Here is a 22,842-nt window from a genome sequence, read left to right on the forward strand (position 1 = left end):
AAATATGGAACTTTTTTTTTCTAATTAAAACTTGAAATGCATGGCAAGCCTGAAGATTCCATGTTTACTATATGCAAATTATAAACTCATTCCCATATGTCAATTAAGTCAATGCAAACAATGCAAACAACTGATAGCAACAGGGCGACATTACAAGAGGACCGTGCTTCCAACCATTTGGGGGGCAGTATGTGCAGATTAAGATTTTCCAAGCGACTTTGTTGCTAATAGTAGGGTTCCTTCAGATTATACCAGTATAATTGAAATTAGCCTTGATTCTCTGCTGTCAGGATACTTGATTGTCCATCATATTTTTTTAACATCGGTGTTTTTCATGTAACTAATTAAGATTTCACGTTGTCATTATAGTACAGGCCAAATTTCACAGTACAGGCCAAATTTCACGGTTAGTCCCTGCAGCACTGTTTTACCCCCTGAAGAGTAGCTCTCTTGTCACTTTTCCATTTCATCTCAGCCTGTGCCAGGTAACCATTTGGCGAGAATAATCTTTTTTTCTGGAGAGTCTCCCACAGGCAACATGTAGTCACTAGCCTTCTGAACTGTACTTATAGTTTCTGTAAGATATTTCAGCCAGACTCATATGTTATCCTCGTTGAACAGTGCAGACTCAGCACCTCTTGTTGTCCACTGACTTAAAATTAGTTTGTAAGATTTTTGGAGTAGAAATCAACTCAGCTTGCGTATAAGATGCTGCATATGGGATTGCAGAAGTCTCTGTCACACAAACAACATCTCTCAGGACATGCAGGGGAACTGTGCTTTTTGAACTTTCAGAATGACACATAGTAAGGATCGGCCAGCATTTATTTGCTTAAAAAGCAGAGACAATCCGAGAAAGAAGATTCTTCTTGTAGGGAAGGCTTTACAAAATTCTGTATTCTGATAAACAGGGGTCTAGTGTTCCACTGCAGAAGGAAATTCAAGTTTTTTTAAAGGTGAGAGTGCAGGAATGTACCCTCCCCATGCTGCAGAAGTTTTCTGAAAGTACAAGATCACCTCATCTCTGCAGCTACATCCCTTTGAAAATACACTGCAGGCACTCATGGAACGCTCTTGCCTTTGCCTGGTGGCTGGTAGAGCATCTGCTGTCATGGGTGATCACTGCTGATTTCTCCCAAGAGAGGGCAGTGATTATACTGTTAGCCTCAATACAATTAAAAGTAAAATCTGCCTATACCACATATTTGTCAGAATATAGCTTTTAGGAATATAGAAATGATTAATTATCCATATTAAATGATGATTAAATATGGAAATCATAGTATAACAGCAGGATCACTCATATAAAAGGCAGTTATATTACTTTTAGGAATGGGAAATTCTGAGGTGATTCAAATTGCAGCTAGTTGTATTCAAATATTTTTTTTCCAGCCAGCAACTGGCTTTAAGGCAAGAATTTCTCATGTTGACTGTCTTGAATTCAGACAGTAGTTGGCAACTACTGTAAGAAATTTCCTGCGTGTGCTATCCCTCTTAGTGAATATCGTTCCATTTTGAGCCTAACTGAAAACTGAAGATAGAAAACTCAGCAATTATTCTTCCCTGCAGTACAATATTTAATATTCTGATTTCATGGCTGTCTGACTACAATGATTAGGAAGAGCATTTTCTTATAGTATTTATAGTACCACAACAATGTATCAGGAGCACAGCATATCAAGGGAAGGAACTGTTATGTTAAAATACGTGGCACTTAAAAACATACCAAATTAAAAAGTAGGATGCTGTTGAGTGTTGCATTTGGTGTAGTCAATAATTGCTTTGTAAGCTTTTTCTTGTCTTTGTCTTTGGAAAAGCTATTCTGGATGAAGAATACAGCCTTGAACTAGAAAGACTTTAGTTGGAGCGATCTGCAACAACAGAGATAACACCTCTGCAACAAAAGCCTTTTATGTTTAGAACTGTATTAATGTGGTAACAGTGTGGCTATTTTTGCTGGTGGAGAAATGGGAAATATGTGTGTAGTTGCTGATGGTTGTATAGTCCTTTGACTAAAACAAACTACTCAGTGGGACAAACTCTCATCCGATAATCTCTGTGTTAAGTAAAGTAGAGACCCCCAGTATTTACAACAGGATACTGGTTAGGGGAAGTAAGGAAGGACAGAAAATTGTTCAAAATGTCCCATAATTTTGCATAGAGAGTTTGAAGAAGTACTGTAGATTTAAAATGTTTGCTTGTTTTTTTCTTTTTATATCAGATAGTATTACTGAAGTCTTCACTAACATCTATGTGACCAGTTTTGGACCTGTTTCAGATACTGATATGGTGAGTTTCTGAATCTTTTGCATATATGGTAAATGGTATAAGATATATACTGTTAACTTCTTTTAAACTTGTATTCTGATTTTACTTATTGTAGACAAATTGGGAATAATGTCACTGAAGTAAGGAAGTGCCAAATCCTGGTAGTTCTAAAGATGGGAATTGGTTTATAGACTTTACATGATAAGAACACTTGTATTAGCTTTTTAGTTTAGAACAGTGAATCTTCTGATTTTCTCCGCTGACTGTACTTTGGTTCATATTCTGAACCAGTCTTGAGATGGGTGAACTGGGTTCCTCTTGGATGAAACTAAGGTAAATGTGCACTGTAGGAGCACACTTAATATTGGGAACAGTCTGAAAGACCTGAATGGAGTCAGTCTGAAATAAACTTAAAAGATCTAGCTTGGAAGTTGGGTCATCAGCACGAATGTGTTGTTCTACAGATCTGTCTTTTATAATTTGCACTGTTTAGTAACCATTTAAAGGAAGTCGGTGACATTAAAAATAAACTGTCAGGATATTGCTCTGGATTATAGCTTTTTTGTGAAAACAGCAATGGAAGAAACTCTGAGGCAAGATGTCCTCTGGAAGCTCACTGCAAATCATACAGATTAGGGAGAATGTGTCACACTGGGGAGAAAGATCTTCACAAATATAAAATCTCTTAGAGAAAAGAAGGGAAGGACAATCTGAAAGTTACTTTATCTGCCCTTACCATTCCTGCAATAAATTATTTTCTGCATGAAATTTTTTAAAATTATTTTGAACATTCATGATTATACATGAGACATAAACTACTATGTATGTGTATAGGTATTAAAAATGAATATTTTTAAAACCAGGAAGTATTTAGTTTTTCTATGAAAACTTTCAGGTTATGCAGTAAGCATCTTGATGTTACAGGCTAGGTTGCAATGATACTACATATTTCATCGTATGCTCTGGAATTTAAAAGTTATTTGGTCACTGACTCACAGGTAGTCATACCTTTGGAGAAGATATTCTGGATTTTCGTCTTTACTTTTTTGTGTGTGATAATTACAGTTTTCAAGCTTTGTTTCAGTTGTGATTAATACACTACTAAGGTTTCACATGAAAAGTCATTTCATAGGAAAACCAGACATTTATTTTCTTTTTGTCACTGTATATATTACTGATTCTCTTGAGGTGTTTTTTCCTAATGATGTTAAGTTTCTGAAATGATTCTTCTTTTATTACTAATTATAAAATACAAGTATCCACAGCTACATACCAATGTGATATGAACATCTTGACCTTGTTAGTCTAGTACCTCATGACTTCACAGTGTTTACACTTACAGTATTCCTGTGAAATGGGGAGATGATATTAACCCAATTTTAAAGATGTGGTACTGAGACACAAGGAGACTTACCTAAGGCTATGCAAGTCACCTGTGCTTAAATGGCAATTTAGTGAAAAGCTCCTTGACCCTAATCCCTAGCTCCTAAACCACTTTTGACATCAGCGTGTAAATGTGTGGAGAAATCTGGGTGTCCATTTGCACAGGCAGATGTGACAGCACAGTAAGGGATCAGGTGATTTGATACTATGGCTCTAATGGCTCTGTGATGAGGTGTTAATTGAAACAGAGAGCAGTGCATCAGAACGGCAGCTGGTACTGCGATGGGTAGGTCTATTTGCAGATAAGTAGGTAAGCAAGAGCAGTTTAATACTTGCTGCTACAAGTTTCAGGGTTAATTTAGATAATTATAAAATAATTTTCAAATGTATGAGCAGTCAAGTAGAAAATTTCAACATGTGATTTTTGAAATAATAGCTTCCAAAGTATCACATATTCTGTCAAACATGAAAGTGACTAGTTTTTACCATGAGTACTCTTTCATTTACTGAATCAATAATGTAAACTACTATGCTGAGGGTTTATTGATATTTTCTTCTGTAAATGTTGGAAGCTCAGAAATATTCTCATTTTATAAGCTTCCTCCCTAAAAGGCTTCATAGGAAAAATAAGTTTCGCTCTTGACCATATCCTCCTAATTCTCCAGAAGATCCCAAACTGAATCTCAGATCTTTTCAGGAAGGTTGGGTCCCAGCTCCTGAGGTCCTCTGCTTTCACAGTGTGAGTGGCGAGACCCTCAGTCACACCAGGTTTTTAGGCTGGACACTACTGTTGCCCAAAACTCTCATAGCCATTGCTGCTGGGAGCACTCCTTCCCATGGAATTTTTCATAGCAACAAAAGTCAACAGATGACTGCACTGCTTTGCATCATCTATTTGCCAGTTTTGTTTGTTTGTTTTGTTTTTTGTTTTTTCTTCCCCTGGGTTAGCATCTTGTGAAGAACAACAGTGCTTACGAGAAAAACCTATCGAAAATGGGAAGGGGCCTCACTGCCATTGGAAATTATAAATATGTGTATACAGTATGGAAGAAGGAGGTGGCATGCTGAAAATGATGGATGGACTGGGGCTAAGGACACTGTTGTCGCATAGCTGTGTTGATTCACAAAGTCAATAAAATGACATTCTAACCTTTATTGTTGCCGAATTAATAGCAATTTGTGAAGTTTCTCTTTTCCTCACTTAGTAGTTCCCATTAATGATAATATAATATTTTGTGCAATCTGTGACCCAGCATGATTGCTAGAATGTAGGTTTTTATTCATATTCCCTGTATTTTTCCAGTATCACAATTTTGCCAAAAAATAATTAAGTCCAGGGGAATTTGATCTTTGACTGATTTCAGGCTAGCTGAAGTTGTCATTGATAAATTTAGGAGGTAAAAGCTGAGGCTGAGATTATTCTCCAAATGTGTTAAGCATAAAAAACTTTTGATCTTTGTTGTGGATTAATATTTTGACTAAGTTAAAAAGATGGTACTCTCTGTTCTGCCCCAAATAGTCAGCTACTAAATCTGTTGACTCTTGGCCAGAACTCTGTTGCAAATTGCACTTTTAATTAACTACTGTGACTAAAATATTGGTGTATCTGTATTAGCTGTGTCACAAAAATGCTATTGTATGTCAACCACAGTACTTAATGTCAAAGGAAATGCCAATATACAACAGGAATTTTCAACTTCATTTTGCAAACTAATGGAAATCAAGGAAGGCAAATGCAAACACGTGATTAAACAGATTTTACTTTCACTGTTCTGTCTTTTTGAGTTGATATTTCTCTGAAATATTTAAGTTCAGTATTATGCTATGCCTTTTAGGCTTCCAACCAGATCAGTGATACAAGTTTATTTTGACATTAGCCTGAGAGAAGAAAAGCTGCATTGTTTAGAAAAACAAACAAACCAAAATTGAACAGAGCAATCAGAAAACAAAGCATATCTGAATTTTCTAAAGAGTTATAAGGCTAAATTATGATTAAAGAAGCTAATTAAAACATTTGTAATTGAACTAAAATATTTAATATTTGGCAGTTCTGAGGTGAGTGATATTTTTGTTTGGATTATGATTTATAGGATAACAAAATGAAAATAATTTAAACATTAAACCTGATCATTATTCTGTTTTTTTTTCAAAATTAATTATTTGAAGTCTGATAGTTTGACATATCTTTATAAATATATATGCTGCTAACTGTGATTTTAGCACTGCAAGCAAGGTACTTTTACAGCTTTTTTCAGACTTTCTTTCTTTCCAGTCTCTACTGACACTTTAGCTTCTAAAATTTCTGAGATAGTCATAACTGCTGACGTCCTTGATAGAATTAAAAAATATAAATAATAAACGAGAAACATTTTTACTCTTCAAGCAATAGTTATTCTCTGTAAAACAGATCACGTAGGCACTGAGAGCCTTTATATGACGTCTGCTGTGAAGAAAGATTTTACCAAATTTTGCCTCAGAGCAGTCTTTCTAATTGTCACCGGGAACAGTCTTTCCTGCTTTCCTACAACACACAGTAAGTAGGTGGCAGAACCTGAATCAGTTTTGCTTGAATTTTAAACTAGTAAGCTTTCTGAAAGTTTTGTGTTTCACCTTTGAACTTTAGCTTTCCTCTGTCTTTGTGGAGTTTTGTTTACTGTGGTTATACCTTTGGTTTCCCCTATTGTTTGTACACAACATTTTTTCCTAGTTTCTTGATGATAGACCTCTATTTTTTCACTCTAGAATCAAGAAATATGAACCTTTCTCTGTGGAGATGGTCATAGCCGGGTAGTTCATTGTTACACACACTTCCATCTTGTCAGTTTTCAATTAAACTTCCAATAAGTGTTTTGGATTTTTCAATTATAGCCAGAACAGAAATTTTCAATGAGGCTGAAAGTCAAATCCAGAAATGACTGAAAGGATTGTTACAGCATCTCTCACTACAACTGTGGATGGTTCTTTAGAGAGAGTGGCTGAACTAGAAAACACATTTCTTTTTTTCTGTCTATTTTTTGGATTTCCTCATTCACAGAATTACAGAATAACAGAATGGTTGGGGTTGAAAGGGACCTCTGGAGATCATCTAGTCCAACCCACCTGCTAAAGCAGGTTCACCTAGAGTAGATTGCACAGGAATGTGTCCAGGCAGGTCTTGAATGTCTCCAGAGAAGGAGACTCCACAACCTCTCTGGGCAGCCTGTTCCAGTGCTCTGGCACCCTCAAAGTAAAGAAGTTTCTCCTCGTATTCAGACGGAACCGCCTGTGCTTCAGTCTGTGCCCATTGCCCTTCATGCTATCATTGGGCACCACTGAAAGGAGTCTCGTCCCATCCTCTTGACACCCACCCTGGAGATATTTATAAACATTGATGAGATCCCCTCTCAGCCTTCTCTTCTTCGGGCTGAACAGACCCAGCTCTCTTAGTCTCTCTTCATAAGAAAGGTGCTCTAGGCCCCTAATCATCTTTCATCTTTCTATGAAACTTATTTTTTAGCTATTTCAGGGTCTAATTATTAGCTATAGTTCCTTAACTGGAGAGAAGCATTACAGGGCTGTATAATATCTAAGCCAGGACTGAATAATGGAACGTACCAAGGTTATTTTTTCACAAAGATTAAAAAAACGCCCCACAGTTATTTTACCATAGCTTTTGTTTTAACTCAGTAACAGAAGACTAAAGAGTAAAAGCCAATTAGAAATTATTAATATACTTGGCTTTCTTGGGTGTTGGAGACCATCTATGTTGTCTTTTTATCATCAATATGTTTCTGAACGGTCAATAAATTGTTTGCTTTATTCCCTTTTATTATAGGCTCATGTCATTGCCTTTGTAAGTTAAATCCATAGGCTGAAATTTTGAGGAGGATATCTCACATGATGTCTTGCAGAATTTCTGTCCTTTTATTCTGTTGGGAAGGCTTGTCCCCCTGTGCAGCATCCTGCCAAGTGGATGAGTATTGAAGATTGATTTGTCAGAGGCTGTGTCCAAGCCCTTCACTGACATTAGCTCTCAGTGTTCCTCTTGTTTGGACTCTTGTCCCTGGCACTGGGCATCCATTGTGTTTCAGGGCTGCCCTTTCTCTGCGTCTGAATAAAAAGGGTAAGGAGAAATGTTTCTATTTTCAGTGACAGCAGTGTGAATAATATCCTGTAGTCTAAGTAATCCCTAATTGTATCTTTTACATCTCTCTCTTATCCCTCCTCAGTGCTTATTTTAGACTCATGGTTCATTCTACATCAGGCCTATGGAAAGAAAGAGAGAGAAAATAATTCAGAGAAGGTCCTTCTCATAAATGGATATGAATAGGAAGACATTCTTTTCCCTAGACACTATCATTCAAACTGGTTAAACACATTTTTTCCAGATTTTTTTCTAATACTTCATGTTGACTTTAAATGTTTAGACAAAATGACTGAAGTTGGCCGACAAAGCAGAAATAAAAAGCTTGAAATGAGTTCTTCAAATAGAGGAAAATCATGCTACAATTCCCTAGAATAGTATTGAAAGTCATATATATCTGCCAGACTTTACTTACGTATTTAAAAATGAATACATGTTCATTTGAAATGCAGTGATGCGATAGTGTTTAAGTTTTTAACAGGGCTGGTAAGAGTTCTGATAAAAAGTAATCAACATTGCAGTTTCAAACCACAGCCCTCCTTCATAATGGAATTTATTCAGAATATTTTCAAGAATTCTATTCACTGGTGTATAAGATCCACACTTCCCAAAGACTTGAAAGGAAATTCTGTCTGTCTGCTATTTCCTTCTACGTTCTGTGTTTTGTACACATCAGAAGGTAAGTTTTGGAAAAGAACAAATGGACTCAGTTTATACATCTGTGCAGTGAGATTTGATGTTAGATACACAGCTAGTGAAGTACTTTTACAGAGCCTGAGCAGTCAGCGTTTGTGACTGGAGTCCTGAGGGAGTTTTGGGCAGAGGAGAATTGCATCCTGAACTCTTTCAGTCCTGATATTGTTTGACCTTTTTTTTTTTTTTGAGAAGAGATGAGTAGAAATTGAGATGGAGATGGTAGAAACATTGTCCAATCTAGTAGACAGGCCTAGGTAAAGCCAAGCTATACAACAATGTGCTTCAAGAACTATGGGGTTTTGCAGGCTGTTGTCATGTGTTAGCCCTTGCACCATGCATAAATCTATCCCACAGAGAATGAAATGACCAAGACAACAAACTAATGATTTGAACCTCCCACTGTAAAGCTAATTTCAGCACTCACTCAAAAGCTAGATCTAAATGCTTAGTGAGGAAGTTTGGTAAATTAATTTGCAGAAGTTCCATCACAAATGTGCACTCATCAAACCCACAAATATCAGATTATAGCAAGAATGCATATACTGAGAAGATTATTTTGCTTTGAATAATTGCATTTTTTGAGTCTCCTGTCTAAAACTCCTACTTGGTTTTCTTAGAAGTGGTTTTGATACTTAGCTGCATACCAAGGGTTAATATTCAATAGTTGCATACTAATACTGTTAATGTTTTTAAGCTAAATTACACATTGCCTCAAGGTAAGTATGACAACAAGAATGTGCTTTTTAAGAACTAAAATTGAGAAATTATACTTATGTAAAAATAAATATTAATATGAAGCCCCCATATTAGCTAGATGGGATTTAAGTACATGAATCTAATGTGTTTATTTCATCAATGTACCAACCACAGCATTTCTGACTGTCTTTAAGGAATCAATAAAAAGATATGTGTGTCATTTCCCCTTTCCTTATTTTAATTTTTTTTTTTAATTTGCCTTTTTAACATTTAATATTTTGCATTATTTAAAATTTGCTTTCATGGTTGTATATGTGTGTCAGTTACTGGCTTTGACAGTGGTCAAGAAAAAGCCAAACTTTCTTTACAGAATTGAGAAAAATCTTTACAAGTAGGGAATGAGGAACTCTGGCCGGAACTATTCTGTAAACAAAGTGCTGTGTTCCAGGGAGTGATTAATAAAATCTTCACTCTGCTCCATGACAATACTGCTTGCTAATGGATGCTCACAATTTTTGAGATGTTTGGAACTCTTCCATCTTTACTCCAGATGGAAAAACTACCACAATCTGCCAACCATCAGCCAAGAGGCCAAGAGTACATTTTTTGTTGTTTGAACTTTTCCCATAAACTCTAGCCTTAGCAAAAAAAAAGGAGGAGGGACTGCTTATACTCAGGTCAGTTAAAGTTTCTCCCAGAGATACCAGTGTGTTTTTTTTACTGTGCATACAGTTATGCACAACAACTGCACACTAAAATAAGAATGAAATTCCTTCACCATTTTATTCTTCTGATCATTGAACTGGCAGAGGTTCAAGTGCTTCTTAACATTGTAGTAAGTATCTCATCACCTGTATCTAAAATTTCATGTAAACTGGTATAATACATATTTGAAAGATAGTGTTTAATTGTACTGTGTTAGAATCCAGTTGTGAAAGCACCATTTCAGAAACAAATCAGTAGGAAACATTTGCATGTCTAGAAATGATCACAGGAGTCCTTTGTAGTCCTGGAAGTATGCTCGTGTGATTTTGGGAGATACTGCACTAGGTACTGGAGGGTGGTTTGGTAATGTCCAGAGACAGCACAGGTTTTTTTCATATGACAGAATATCTGCAGATTTTATGAAATTAGTATCGGGTATTAATTTGAGTCTTTTTTTCTATAGTCCAGATTGGTATTTCTGCCAGAATGTTAGTCTTGCTTGGAAAGTAAACATTACACAGCGTTTATCCCAAAGTGGTACATACATGGAATAGGAAATAGTTAAAAAATCTTTATGCAGCATGTTTTGATAAATCGCATTGATTATAAAATTGATTATTTTCAAAATACTGTAACAGTCACCTATTTTTTCATTTGTTTTGTATGCTAATCATTTTAGGGATATTCATGTTCATAAGTAGAATAGATTTGGCTCAGGAGGGAACATGGCACCAGCGAATCTAGCACTGGGATGTAAAAAGGCATGGATTGTATTTTACTTTTCATAATCACTCTGTAAATGGACCAGGACAAGTTAATTTCCTCTCTGTGCCTTGGTTCCCCTTCATACAAAATTGAGATCCCAATACTTCCTTTGAAAAATGCACTGAGGTGAATAGAAAGATAAGTTACTTAAGAACCATGTGAGATTTTATTGCTATTGTGGTAAGTGGAAGGAGAAGGTGTTCAAGATTATTCAAACCAAACCTTGGATTATTCCCTGTTTCCATCTTCTAAATGTGTTGTTCTGTGAATGAATATTTCTGGATGGATTGGATAGAGAGATTAGAATTACCTGTGGATCAGTCAGAGATTTGTCAGTGAGATCTTTCAAGGCTGCAGCTCAGATTCTCTCCTGCTTATTCTGCTTCCTAAGAAGTTGCCATGCATCAGATGTGGTTTTTTGAAATATTGCTGTTTTGATTTAGTGGCATTTCATGTCTGCTTTTTTTTTCTGTTTTATATCTCTTGTAATTCTTTTTATACATGTTGCAAGACAGTGAAGAAGTGGGGCCTTTGAAAATCTTTATTGATGGAAACATGACAAAAACTTAAGATTTATATTCTAATCATTTATTTGCAGGGATATTTGTCAAAGGCACCTGTAGGACTTATCACTTCTGTTGAATTTCAGTGGGATTTCAAAGTCTTACTCCCTGAGGCTCTTCTTTCTACTTCTTTATACCTCAAACATCAATCTTATCATACATAGCAATGATTTATTGGCAAGGCTTTCAGACAGAAACCACAAGGAGGCTTTTAGGGCAATTGTTTTCCTTGAATTACCTAGTATTTCTAGCCAGATTTCAAGTATTCTTCCTGCTTCAAGCACACTGCGCCTGCTGCTTCTGATCCTCCATGATTTTATGCATTTTGTGACTTTCCCTGGTCTACAAATGAACTGATAGATAACTTGGAATTTGTAAATGGGATTTTAAGTCACATGATATTTAGCAAATGAAACAACATACGAATGAGCAAATAAAACAGGACATTTGAATTTGATCTATCATACAGAAATGGGCAAATTATCTGTGGTGAGGCTGTCTCTCTGACAGTGATGAGAGATGGTAAAAGATCAGATATAATGTCAAAGAAATACATGTTTTAGAAGTGCATAATTTTGTATTTCACAGATATATTTACTAAAATATTATTAGAGATAATAGCAACTGGCATTAAAGAAACCCATACAAATTAAAGTGCACTGTAGTGTTAGTTTAATATTTATTTGAGTAACTCTAATTTTAATTAGAAAAATGACAAAATTGTGTTGTAGTAATGAAAGACCTCTTGATATAGCTAAAAATCAAGCTTGTGGATTTTGTCAGGTTAGTTTATATGTATCTCATTACATCATTCCAAAAAGATCTCTCCAAGCACCTATCAGAATTCCTAACGGCAACTGCTTTCTCTCCTGCCCCTGCCATGCTCCTTCAGGTAACAGAATTCTCTTTGCTTTGTTCCACATGCTCATCTTAGCCTCTGGCCCTGACCTGGAAAAGGTCCTCACATCTCCCTGGCTCACAGACAGAAGGAGCTGAGAAAGGCTGTTGCTTCTCACTGTCTGCTCAGCAGTCCTTTGTACCACTGTATGACTGACTGAGAAAAAACTCAAACCTTGTTAATCAGCACACAAGGGAGCCAGCAGAAAATGATGGGGGCTGATAGGTTGCTTGAAATCGCTTTTACACTGAAATCACTTGAATATTTTATATTGGTTGAATTTTATCAGGACCTGTCCATTCAAAGATAATAGACTGAAAATGGTTTACTTAAGCTGTAACATTTGCAGAGGAATTGCCATAGTACAGCCTGTTGTAACATGCTAATGTTTAAAAATAATTGGTCCATTTTGCACCAGTCTAACAAAACTGAAACTGCATCAAGGTAGGCTTTGCTTCCAGCGAAGTTTTCAAGCTCTTCCATTTCCAATTTATATGCTGTGCTGACAGTAGCAAACCACTAAATCCATTTACAGCTCCAATTTGAAGTTAATTAATGAATTTATGTTATCAATTTTTAATCAGTATCTTTTTTTGTTGTTGTTTGTTCTGAACAGCAACAAGACCCAGCAGGTGGGATACCCAGCACTTGGTGACACAGGCATCTGATCTAGGTCATCAGTCTGGTTTTGCTTGCATCCTTTTCTCCAGACTGTACCTCCTTCCCAAGATTAGGCATCAGAGAAAAGTTCAGCAGACAGTGTGTATCACCTGTTAATCATCAGCTGATGTTCCCTGCCTATGTACTTCTGTTAATAAAATCCATACAACTACAGAGCCTTACTTTCCCCATTGCAAAAATCTTCCTTATATTAGTCTTCCTGGATATATTGTACTCTTTATGGGTAACCTTATTTCCTTCCTACCAGCCGCAGCCCTTCTCTGTGCTCTTCAAATGCTGGGTTACTCTCATTCCGTTGCATCTACTGCAGGAACTATTTAATATCCTTCTGTGTATTTTTTTCTTACTCCTTAATATAAAATGGCTGTGTTTATTGAAATTACGCTTGTCATATATACTATGTGTATCAGGTACAGAAATCTACATATTGGAAGGGTTTGGTATGCAAACAACAGCTAGCAATCACGAACAAGAATGTCATACCTTGAATAAATTGACTTCCTGTTTATTATTCTCAGTATTATACAATTTTTTGTAATGGTTATTCTCTCTTGACAATTTTAGCAAGGGATTTTTTTCAAGCAGAGCTTTTCTGTGTTAGCCCTCAAAAAGCAGATTAATGTTTCATTGTGTCAAAAAAAACAGGCAAAAAAAAGCAGCATATCTTTATTCCATTACAGGAATACACGATAGATGTTTTCTTCCGTCAGAGATGGAAGGATGAGAGATTAAAGTTTAAGGGCCCAATGAACATTCTTCGATTGAACAACTTAATGGCCAGCAAAATCTGGACCCCAGATACATTTTTTCACAATGGGAAGAAGTCAGTGGCTCACAACATGACAATGCCAAACAAACTTCTACGAATCCAAGATGATGGGACTCTCTTGTACACCATGAGGTAAGTCTTTTCATCTGTTCTCTAGGCAAGCTATTTCTCAATGTGATTTTTCCAGATAACAGTTAGATAAGGTTACAGGAGATCTGTCTCATTTCTGTCCCAGCAAAAAGCAAGCTATGAAAACATATGTTTTGTTTCCAGTTCCAAGTCCGTCAGCTGATTATGAGTTAGATCAGTTTTCCTATATATTCCTCAGTTTTCGTAGCTCTATAAAGTATTAAAAGATACTGACCAGCTGCATAAAGTGCTTTGAGACCTTCAGATGGGAATCACCGTGTAATAATTTTTAAGAATACTCAAAGTTTACCAACTCCATCTTAGAACAATTAAAATAGTATTTGACTTTTGCCTGTTACTGCACCCATTGCACCAAGCATGCGAACCTTTAAGCAAATGTATTATTTAAATCAGTGGCAATAAAAAAAAAAAAGAGGAATAAAGGGTTAATAAGGCCTCAAATTCTTTCCAGCAAGAACTACAGGGAAAGTATGCCTTATTCTGTAATAACTGTTTCTTTATATCTAATTACAACATTTTACTTAGAGTTTTACTTTTTGCATCCTGTGCATGATTAACAGCTAAGATAAACATTTAGCTGGTAAACTGTATTCAATTTGCTTAGAAAATAATTTATGAAAAATTGTAAGTATCATGTATGCTTAGGCATAAGCAGCATAAGACTGATTTCTTCTTTGACTACTTTTTTTGTAATGATGTTACCTATGAGTTTTTGGGAAAATTTATCCAAATATCTGGAAACCTTGACTTAGTTTCTTTCTTTTTCTTTGTGAATATTTAATATATGGAATTTGTTGTGAATGTAGACTTAAAATCTCCAGCCTAAGTAAGATATAAAATGCAAGCTGTAAAGCAAACACATACTGTGCATTTTTCTCCATGCAGCAATACCAGCATCCCTTAAGTCTGAATTACTATACAGCACCCGAACCCTTATAGTATTGAATGTTGGTGGGTAGACTGCTAATGATGTTGAATGATGTGGTGGCTGGAAAGGTTCAGAAAAGTTTGCTGGAAATAGAGACCTCCATTTATAGTATTTTTGCCTGTGCTCAAATAAATATTTGAACTCATATCTGTATAAGCTGACTGTAATTCCCTATAGAACGCATTATAATCATATGCTATAAATAATAAGAAATAGTGTTTGAAACCATTATGAAGAATTTTTTAAAAATGTAAGATGAGTCATGTCAGCTAGAATTAACTAAGCATTTTCTTGACTTCCTCATCAATTTATGCCTTAGTAAGCATATTGCTTCTGAGGGTGTGAGATTATGTGTAAACTATTTTCATTGTCTAGATTTTAAACAGACATTTTCGATCTGTGTCTATTTAAAATGATAGTGTAGTTTATATCAGAGACTCATGCAGTTCTTTCCTTTTCCTTCAGCTGTTTGCTGACTCCTCTTTCTCTGCCCCTTGCCTTCAGAAAAGCTTTCCTGGGGAGTGAGGAAATATAAATATGGAACATTTTTGGGTGGAAGGGTGGGATAACATAGTGAGGAATAGAATGACTATGAACCACTGAGAGTACAGGAGGATGTAGCTGATGTTTAAGGCTGAATGAAGAGGAACAAAGACATCCAGAAAAAAATCTCTACACAGAGGAGACTTACAGGATAGTAAGGAGAAACTGAGCTTTTATTATTATTATTATCTAATTAAAAATAATGGGAAAGAAAAGCCTGTCGAAAACTTTCTTCAAACTGTTTAAAATTATTTTTTATTTTATTAATCACCGTACTTGATACTGGGATGTTGCTGGGATTTTTTCACAAAACGAGCCAAAGTGAATGCATTGTTAACGTACTGTCATGCTTACACATAAAATAATAATCACAAGTCACATGGAGAATGAGTAGCAGCAATCTTTTGAAAGAACATGTATGGTTTCTTTTCCTACATCTTCCGTTCAAACTGAAAACAAAATTCAGAAAGCTATGGAGCATGGTCCTTTGGCAAATTAACCGTATTTTATATGCTTTTGTAATGAGCCTTTGGGAGCCATATAACCACACATGTACCTCAGAATATTATGAGAGGAAAATGACTGTTCTTAACAACCTGCAGTTACATAATTCATATTTTCATTTAAATGGCCTTTCCTCATAGTTTTGAGGTCAGTTCTTTCAAGTTTTTGATGTGATAAGTCAATGCCTTCCAAAGGAACACATAAAAGGGAAGAAGCAAGAGCTGATTTAAATTTTAATTAGTTTAATATAACATTTCAGTTTCATCTCCTAAATCAGCATGAACTCTGTTCATTTCTGTGGAATTGATTTTCTTGTCCTGCTAACTGACTTAAATGCACAGCGATCTTTTGCCTTTTAGGCTTACAGTCCAAGCTGAATGTCCAATGCACTTGGAGGACTTCCCTATGGATGCTCACTCATGCCCACTGAAATTTGGCAGCTGTAAGTATATAACCAGAAGTATAGCTGTTGGTTTGTGAATATCTAACATTACTCAGCATCACTTTCTTTCGGCAGGTTGTTACATGAGAGGTTTAAAACACAGGATGGTACTTCTAAAAAATTTGGAACCTGACACACGTTTCTCTATTCAGTCTTGTGTCTTCAAAAGTATTTTAAAGCTTTCTTGGTTCCAGTTAACGATAAACATGATGCACCTAATTCAGCACTGCATTGATCAGCTTTTATTCCAGCATGCAAACCATACTGATGAATGCAGACCTGGGTCCATGTAGCCTGTATAGAATGTGTGTGGCATATTAATGAAAGGCAGATTAAAGAATATTTTTCTCATTTATTAAAACATTTATTTTCTCTCCATTGTTAATGATATTTCTTTTTACATTCCTAGTCAATGTAGGCAACAACAGATGGCTCCTTGTGAGAAAAAAATTCACTCAGTGCCTCTCCATGTTAGATAAGTGGACTTTGATCTCACTAGTATTATTTCAACAGCAGCATAGCTTCATTTACCTATATTACAGCCTTTATTCTTCTTCTTTGTGAATTAGGATCACATTATATATATTTCCTGGATTTTGTATGCTAAAAGGTTTTCCTTTTTTCTTTGGCTGCAGCCTACATTCTCTGCTGGGCCCAGGAAAGGGAATGTTTTTCTGAGGAAACTGGTTAATACCTTTGAATTTTTGCTGATTCTACATTAATTGCAGCCACCACGGGTTACAAAACAGGTGATGTGCTGCCACTAAAGACATCATTGACCCGATGAAAATTATCAGAGCACTGTGCACACTCACTCTGTAACCCTGATATATCACCTTTCCTTGGAGTTTGGAGCAAGTTAAACCAGTCCTGTGTTTCTGATGATGTTTCTGCCCTAGAGAGAAGAGGGAAATCTTAACTATGGAGATAAAAGATCATTAAAATTAGTAATATTTGTATCATCAAGCATTTTTTGCCCGTTAAATATTGTCTTTATAATACATAATACAGCTTAACCAACACCAGAGATGTTAGCTAAAATCAGCTGCTGACCGATAATATTTACATGTATGTATGTAGTAATGTATATTTGATTTATAAGGTGTTGAGGGGAAAAAGGCTCATATGTAGCCTCAAAACAACTGAAAAAAATAACAAACCAGGATGATGAAACTGATACTCAGGCCAAGTGGCTACTTTATAATATGACCTCATTTCCATTCCTAAGTTGGAAACCCTTCTGACTAGGTATATTAGACTTTGTGTGAACAGTTTCTTTTTTTCCCTCTGTCTCTTTTTTTTTTTTTTTTCCTTATGAATTTGTTCTTTGTGCTCTGTCCATCATTTCTGGTTTTCTAGTAAACAGGATAATTCAACTGTGAGCTGTCTTTAATTTCCCTTGTAGTCACTCGTGCTCCACCCTGGTGGCACATCCAGGGGACTCTTATTTGGGTTTATTTTGAACAGCTTCACACTCATTTTATTTCTTTACCTAGAACTCATTTCTAGACTACTGTGCATTTTTCAGATTTTATTCTGTGATAGAATTTGAATTATGATTAGTGGTGAAAATACGCAGGAATCCTGAGGATTTTGGTTTAGCTGAGGCAAGTCTGCCAGTGGTATGTATATGTCACAGCTCTTCATGTGCTGCTAATGTTACATTGCTAGGACAGTCATTGGCCTGAATGTCTCAAGTTTTTTTGTTATACACAAGAGAAAAGCCAAACAATGTATAGGAGAAGCTGTATCTTAATAGGTTGCCTTTCTTTATCCTCATCAAAAAGTCTAGCCAACAGTGGGGAGGATGGGGACAAATCAGCAGTTGGCAGTTGTGCTGGTTTTCATTAAAGCACAGGTCTTTTTGTGGGAAGCTGGAAAGATAGAAGGGAAGTGTTAAAAATCCCTACATGCTGCCCACCTGCCAGATCTTGTTAGCTATGCAATTTATGGATAGTTGCAAGAAGCAGCTTCTTTCTGGGCCTCCAGAGATTTCTCAAGTGAAACTGTTTGCAGACCAACAGAAATGCTGCTTTTCTTTTTTACCTCAGTACAGTTATGGTATAAGAGTTAAAACGTGCTTGTCTCAGTCAATCAAAATGAACAAACAATTTCTTCCATCAGTGGTTTACCTTTTTCTTTTCATACTTCATTGCATTAGTAGGGTATTAGACTGGAAAAACTTGCAGGGCATACTCAATATTTTTCTTACTGGAAAGGCATTAATGCTATCTAAAATACTGTGTTGACTTGCTTTTATTTAGGTTATTTTGACAGACCCTAGGCTAATCGTATGTTTGATCAGGAATGCACTGAGAGAGCAGCCTCCTTAGTGTCAGTGTGTCCCACAAAAATATGCCATGATAAGCAGTGAAATTTAAGATGGTACACAAGGCAGAACACAGAGCTCCTACAAGTTTGTTAAGGGCATTGTCACAGAACCTGGCTTCCCATATTTAGGTATGAATATCAGCTAATAATAAAATGCCTGTGATACAATCCCAAAGTGGAGAGTGGGGACAACGGAAAGTCAGAACAATCTAGGAATGAATTTTCAAAAATGTTATGTGGCCTAAATCTTGCAAAATTTTGTTCTTTTCACCTGGCTTACCATGAGTTTTAGGATGCATATAATATCTAATCTCTGACAAGTTTTTAACAGTGTGGAAGAGATGTTTCTAATTTAATAGCAATAAATTGCGGTTAATAAAATTAACAAATGAGTGCCATGTTCCCATGCTGCAACAGGCATTTACCCTGCAGTAAAGCTATTTTAAATGGCCGTACATATTTTTTACCAGATCGCTTTAGGTTTTTGGGCTGGGATGTTTGTGAAAAATAAATAAGTAGCTCTTCTAGTTCTGTGAGTTTTGATGGAAGCTGTTTAATTTAAATTGATGACAAAATATTTTATCTTATTTCCCACAGATGCATACACAACTTCAGAAGTGACATACATTTGGACTTATAATGCTTCAGATTCAGTGCAAGTGGCACCAGATGGTTCAAGATTGAATCAGTATGATCTTTTAGGCCAAACAATTGGAAAAGAGACAGTTAAATCAAGTACAGGTTAGTAGAAGATATTTTGAAGAAAGAGGCACTCACTCAGCTATGAATAACATAGGCGTTGCTGGTGGTGTTAGAAGGCTACTGAAAAAAAGTGTTGCAAAATGTGAGATATTAGGCAGAATTTGTTAATGTACAAGTAACACACAGCAGCAGTTTACTGATTCTTTCAAGTTTAAAAGTAGCCAGTGATAGCAGAAGTGAACATCTCCTCAGAGACTGGGGTTTTTTTTTAATGCTAGCTGGGGCTTAGTCTTGAATCCTAATGTTTGTAACCAAAACTTGGATAATTGTTTAATTTTTGGTCTTTTTTTTGGTCTACTAAAAGGTGAAGTATGCTGGTTTCAACCATTTTTTTCTTCCATCATATTATTTGCCTACGCATAAATACTGGATTATTCTACCTGGCTCTAGACTGTGTTCCTGCATGTGATAGACCCTCATGATTCTGACTATAGACTAAGTTCTTAGGGTGCTTTTGGGCGAATGCAGATAATTGCTCGTGTGCAGAAGCCTGCAGGACTGAAGTTCTTGTCAGGGCATAAAACAGTTCTTTTAAGTTCCTGAACACTGATCTTTCCTGGAGCTCAGCGGGAATAAGATGTAGTTGTGCTCAAAAACTTTCTAGGATGCTTTCTACTACAAAATACGGTCTGTGGAATTTAACCCTAGCATATTTGGTTCTCATAAATATAGCAAACTTTCTTTTGCCAAAGAAATGGACTTTCTTAAGATCATAACCTTTTGTTTCTTTTTTTGTTTGTTTTGTTTTGTTTTGTTTTGTGGCACCTTAGGTGAATATACAGTAATGACAGCTCATTTTCACTTGAAGAGAAAAATTGGTTATTTTGTCATTCAGACTTATCTCCCCTGTATCATGACTGTCATTCTCTCTCAAGTGTCATTCTGGCTGAACAGAGAGTCTGTACCTGCCAGGACAGTCTTTGGTGAGTATACTGAGTAGCATTAGCTTTGTTTGCAACAGCTGAAGCTGTTTAAAAGCATTTCTGAAGTCTGCTTGGTAAAGGCCTTTTGTCTTTCAAGTTAGTGTGTTTGTAGAATGTGGTACTATTTCTAGTCCAAACAGCTTTCAACCGCAGCTTACAAATCTCCTGAGAATAACAAAGTGTTTGGAAATTAGCACATATGAGAGAACTGTCCATGTATCCTTGACTCTATTAAGAGGAAGAAGTTTTCACGGAATGGAAAAAAGATGATAATGTTTCTATTTAAAAAGTAAATTTAGATTATTTTTGGAAATGTCTTACCTTGATATTATCCAAATATTTTGGTACTTGGTAAATAAGCACATTTCTAAGTATATTTGTAAATGAAGCAAATTAAATTTGAATTTGTTGAATTACTTGAATGTGTTAAACTTTGAAAGCTGCAGTTCTTTAAAAGAAGCCCTACTCTGGGGGCTGGGGCAAATCTCTCTCACTCATTCTAATCAGAGTGTACTGTAAGGCTGCGAACAGCTTCAGCAGTGCAAAGTAGTGGTGCTTTTCTTACCTTACGATTTTGCTCTCTTCTTTATTAAAGCAAAGCAACAATGTTTTTCTTATTTGCTAGCTTAAAGTTCTTTTAATTTGTTTACTTTTAAAGAAAAAGAGACTAGTACAGCAAAAAGAAAGTAATGTCTGCATGGAATCAGCCAACAGAAATGCTGCATAAAACTGTACAATTAGTCATCAGCAAACACTGTGCTCTCTTCAAAAACCAGGGCAGACTCAAATGCATGTTAAGTATGATACACAACAAAGCACTTACTGTCTCTCCTGGTAGAGAAAAAGCCACATGAAGAATTGTGAAAATTACGGGTTTGAATATGACCCTTACTCAAGTCAGGTGAAATGGGTCAGTGGTTTTAGTGAGACCAGAATTCTACCATGTTTTCCCAGGCACTTATCAGGCAGATTTTTTTTTTTCCTTTTTCAAAATCTGCTGTGAATTTGTCCATTTCTGCTCATCAAAATGCACCTTCCTGTTTGCCAGCTTTGCAAGTACACTGTCAAATCCTTCTGTATCTCTGTCGTTGCCCTTTTCTGTACCCTCCTCCTATACATTTAGGACACAGTAACTCATTTGTCCAAAAAAGTCTCTCATCTTCTTTTCCTAAAAGATACTTTCTGTTACTATGTCATCAGTAACAAGGCACTAAGATAATTTTTCTTGAGTGTTTTGTCCCTTCCTGTAAGTCTCTTTCTTGTTCTTTTTTTTTTTTTCTTTCTTTTTCTTTTTTTTCTTTTTTTTAAAAGAAGTAATATCTGCATAGATGCTTTACTTTGCTGGGGCTTTAGCATAATATGGATAATGAATGGTGTCCTGTTTTGGGATGTCTTGAGGGATCTGGGTAGGGTGGGCACAAGAACAGAACAACACAGCGACATAAAATCTAAAATCTGTTTACTAAGCACAATGGATATATCCAGGAGATAGCAATTTCTGTGCTAGTATTTTGTTTCTGCCACACAGACGTGCACCTCACATACAGTCAGGGCTCTGTGCCCTCCAGGCCAGCTCAAACTGGCACTGCGAACGCAGGGGGACTAGATGTGTCCAGGTTTTGCCTGATGGAGCAGCCCTAGCCCCTGCGTGCAGCATTTGCACCTCAGGCTTAGTCTTCTGATTTGGGTTGGATGTCCCCTGAGGAGCTATTCCTTAACATTCTTTTACACTCCAGATGAAATTGTCAGCATAAGCTGCCAATAGCCTCTCTAATCACGCAGCCCCAGGCAAATCTCCCAGTCTTTCTCCATACCTACTGGCAGCAGTTGTCACTGGGATTTCTGATACCCTCTGTCTCCCGCCTGAATATGTTACAAAAATGTGAAGTTAGCCACAGTTTCACAATGAAGTCATTTATTGCTTCTTAGTGTTTCCTGGCTCCTACTGAATTGTGACACATGAAGACCTTACTAATAAAATAAAATAATAAAATAAAACAAGCTATTTCCAGCATGGAATATAAAAAATGTAGGAGATTTTACTTTATATTTTTATTGATCATACTTAATTTTTGGTTTTTATATGTAGTCACTTGCTAGATACCCATCTTTTCATTGCATAATAAATATATAAATATTAAAATTTGATTAAGTAAAAAGTATTAGTTTTGATAAAGTGCTTTTTAGAATCAATGAAAAATTTATTTCTATTACCTTCTTGAGAAATACCAAGTCCTGGAAGGGACTAACTACTGGAGTACCGTTCCTTTCAAAGAAACATAACTCCCAGTTATTCAAAGCACCACTTCACATTTATTATTTCATGTTTGAAAGTAGTTACTTTTCTTTTCCCTTTCTATTCTCTCGCAATGTAGTTTCAAGTTCTAGGTTAACATTAAGGGCTTGGTATAATGAGGCTTCTTTTATAGTTGAGCTCTTTAATCCCTTTCCTTTATGGCATCTATTTAATATTGTTGACCTAAGCTATCCCAAATGAATTATGGCCTAATGTTATATCATTTCAACTTTGCTTTAAATTATTGGAAGAAGAAAGTTTTACCATCATTAATTAAATAAATCTTGAATGTGTTTTCTCTAACAGATAAATGTGAAAAGCATTTGATTGCATTTTTAATGAAAGGGAATAAGCCTTGTTCATAATGCTTTCATTTTTTGCAAGATTACAATATATTTTATTTAGTAATGTGTTTA

The 22,842-nt window shown here is 36.0% G+C and overlaps 1 protein-coding gene across 1 annotated transcript in view; it reads left to right on the plus strand.

The window, feature by feature from the left end:
- GABRA2 (gamma-aminobutyric acid type A receptor subunit alpha2) overlaps nucleotides 1-22,842 on the plus strand; it is a 55,811-nt gene that overhangs the window by 23,463 nt on the left and 9,506 nt on the right. Inside the window, exons 3-7 of the mRNA XM_065633382.1 lie at nucleotides 2,222-2,289; nucleotides 13,459-13,679; nucleotides 16,032-16,114; nucleotides 19,043-19,186; nucleotides 19,978-20,130. Coding sequence (XP_065489454.1) covers nucleotides 2,222-2,289; nucleotides 13,459-13,679; nucleotides 16,032-16,114; nucleotides 19,043-19,186; nucleotides 19,978-20,130 — 669 coding nt within the window. The remainder of the gene's footprint in view (nucleotides 1-2,221; nucleotides 2,290-13,458; nucleotides 13,680-16,031; nucleotides 16,115-19,042; nucleotides 19,187-19,977; nucleotides 20,131-22,842) is intronic.

Source organism: Caloenas nicobarica, chromosome 4 (genome assembly GCF_036013445.1).
Source record: "Caloenas nicobarica isolate bCalNic1 chromosome 4, bCalNic1.hap1, whole genome shotgun sequence".
NCBI lineage: Eukaryota > Metazoa > Chordata > Aves > Columbiformes > Columbidae > Caloenas > Caloenas nicobarica.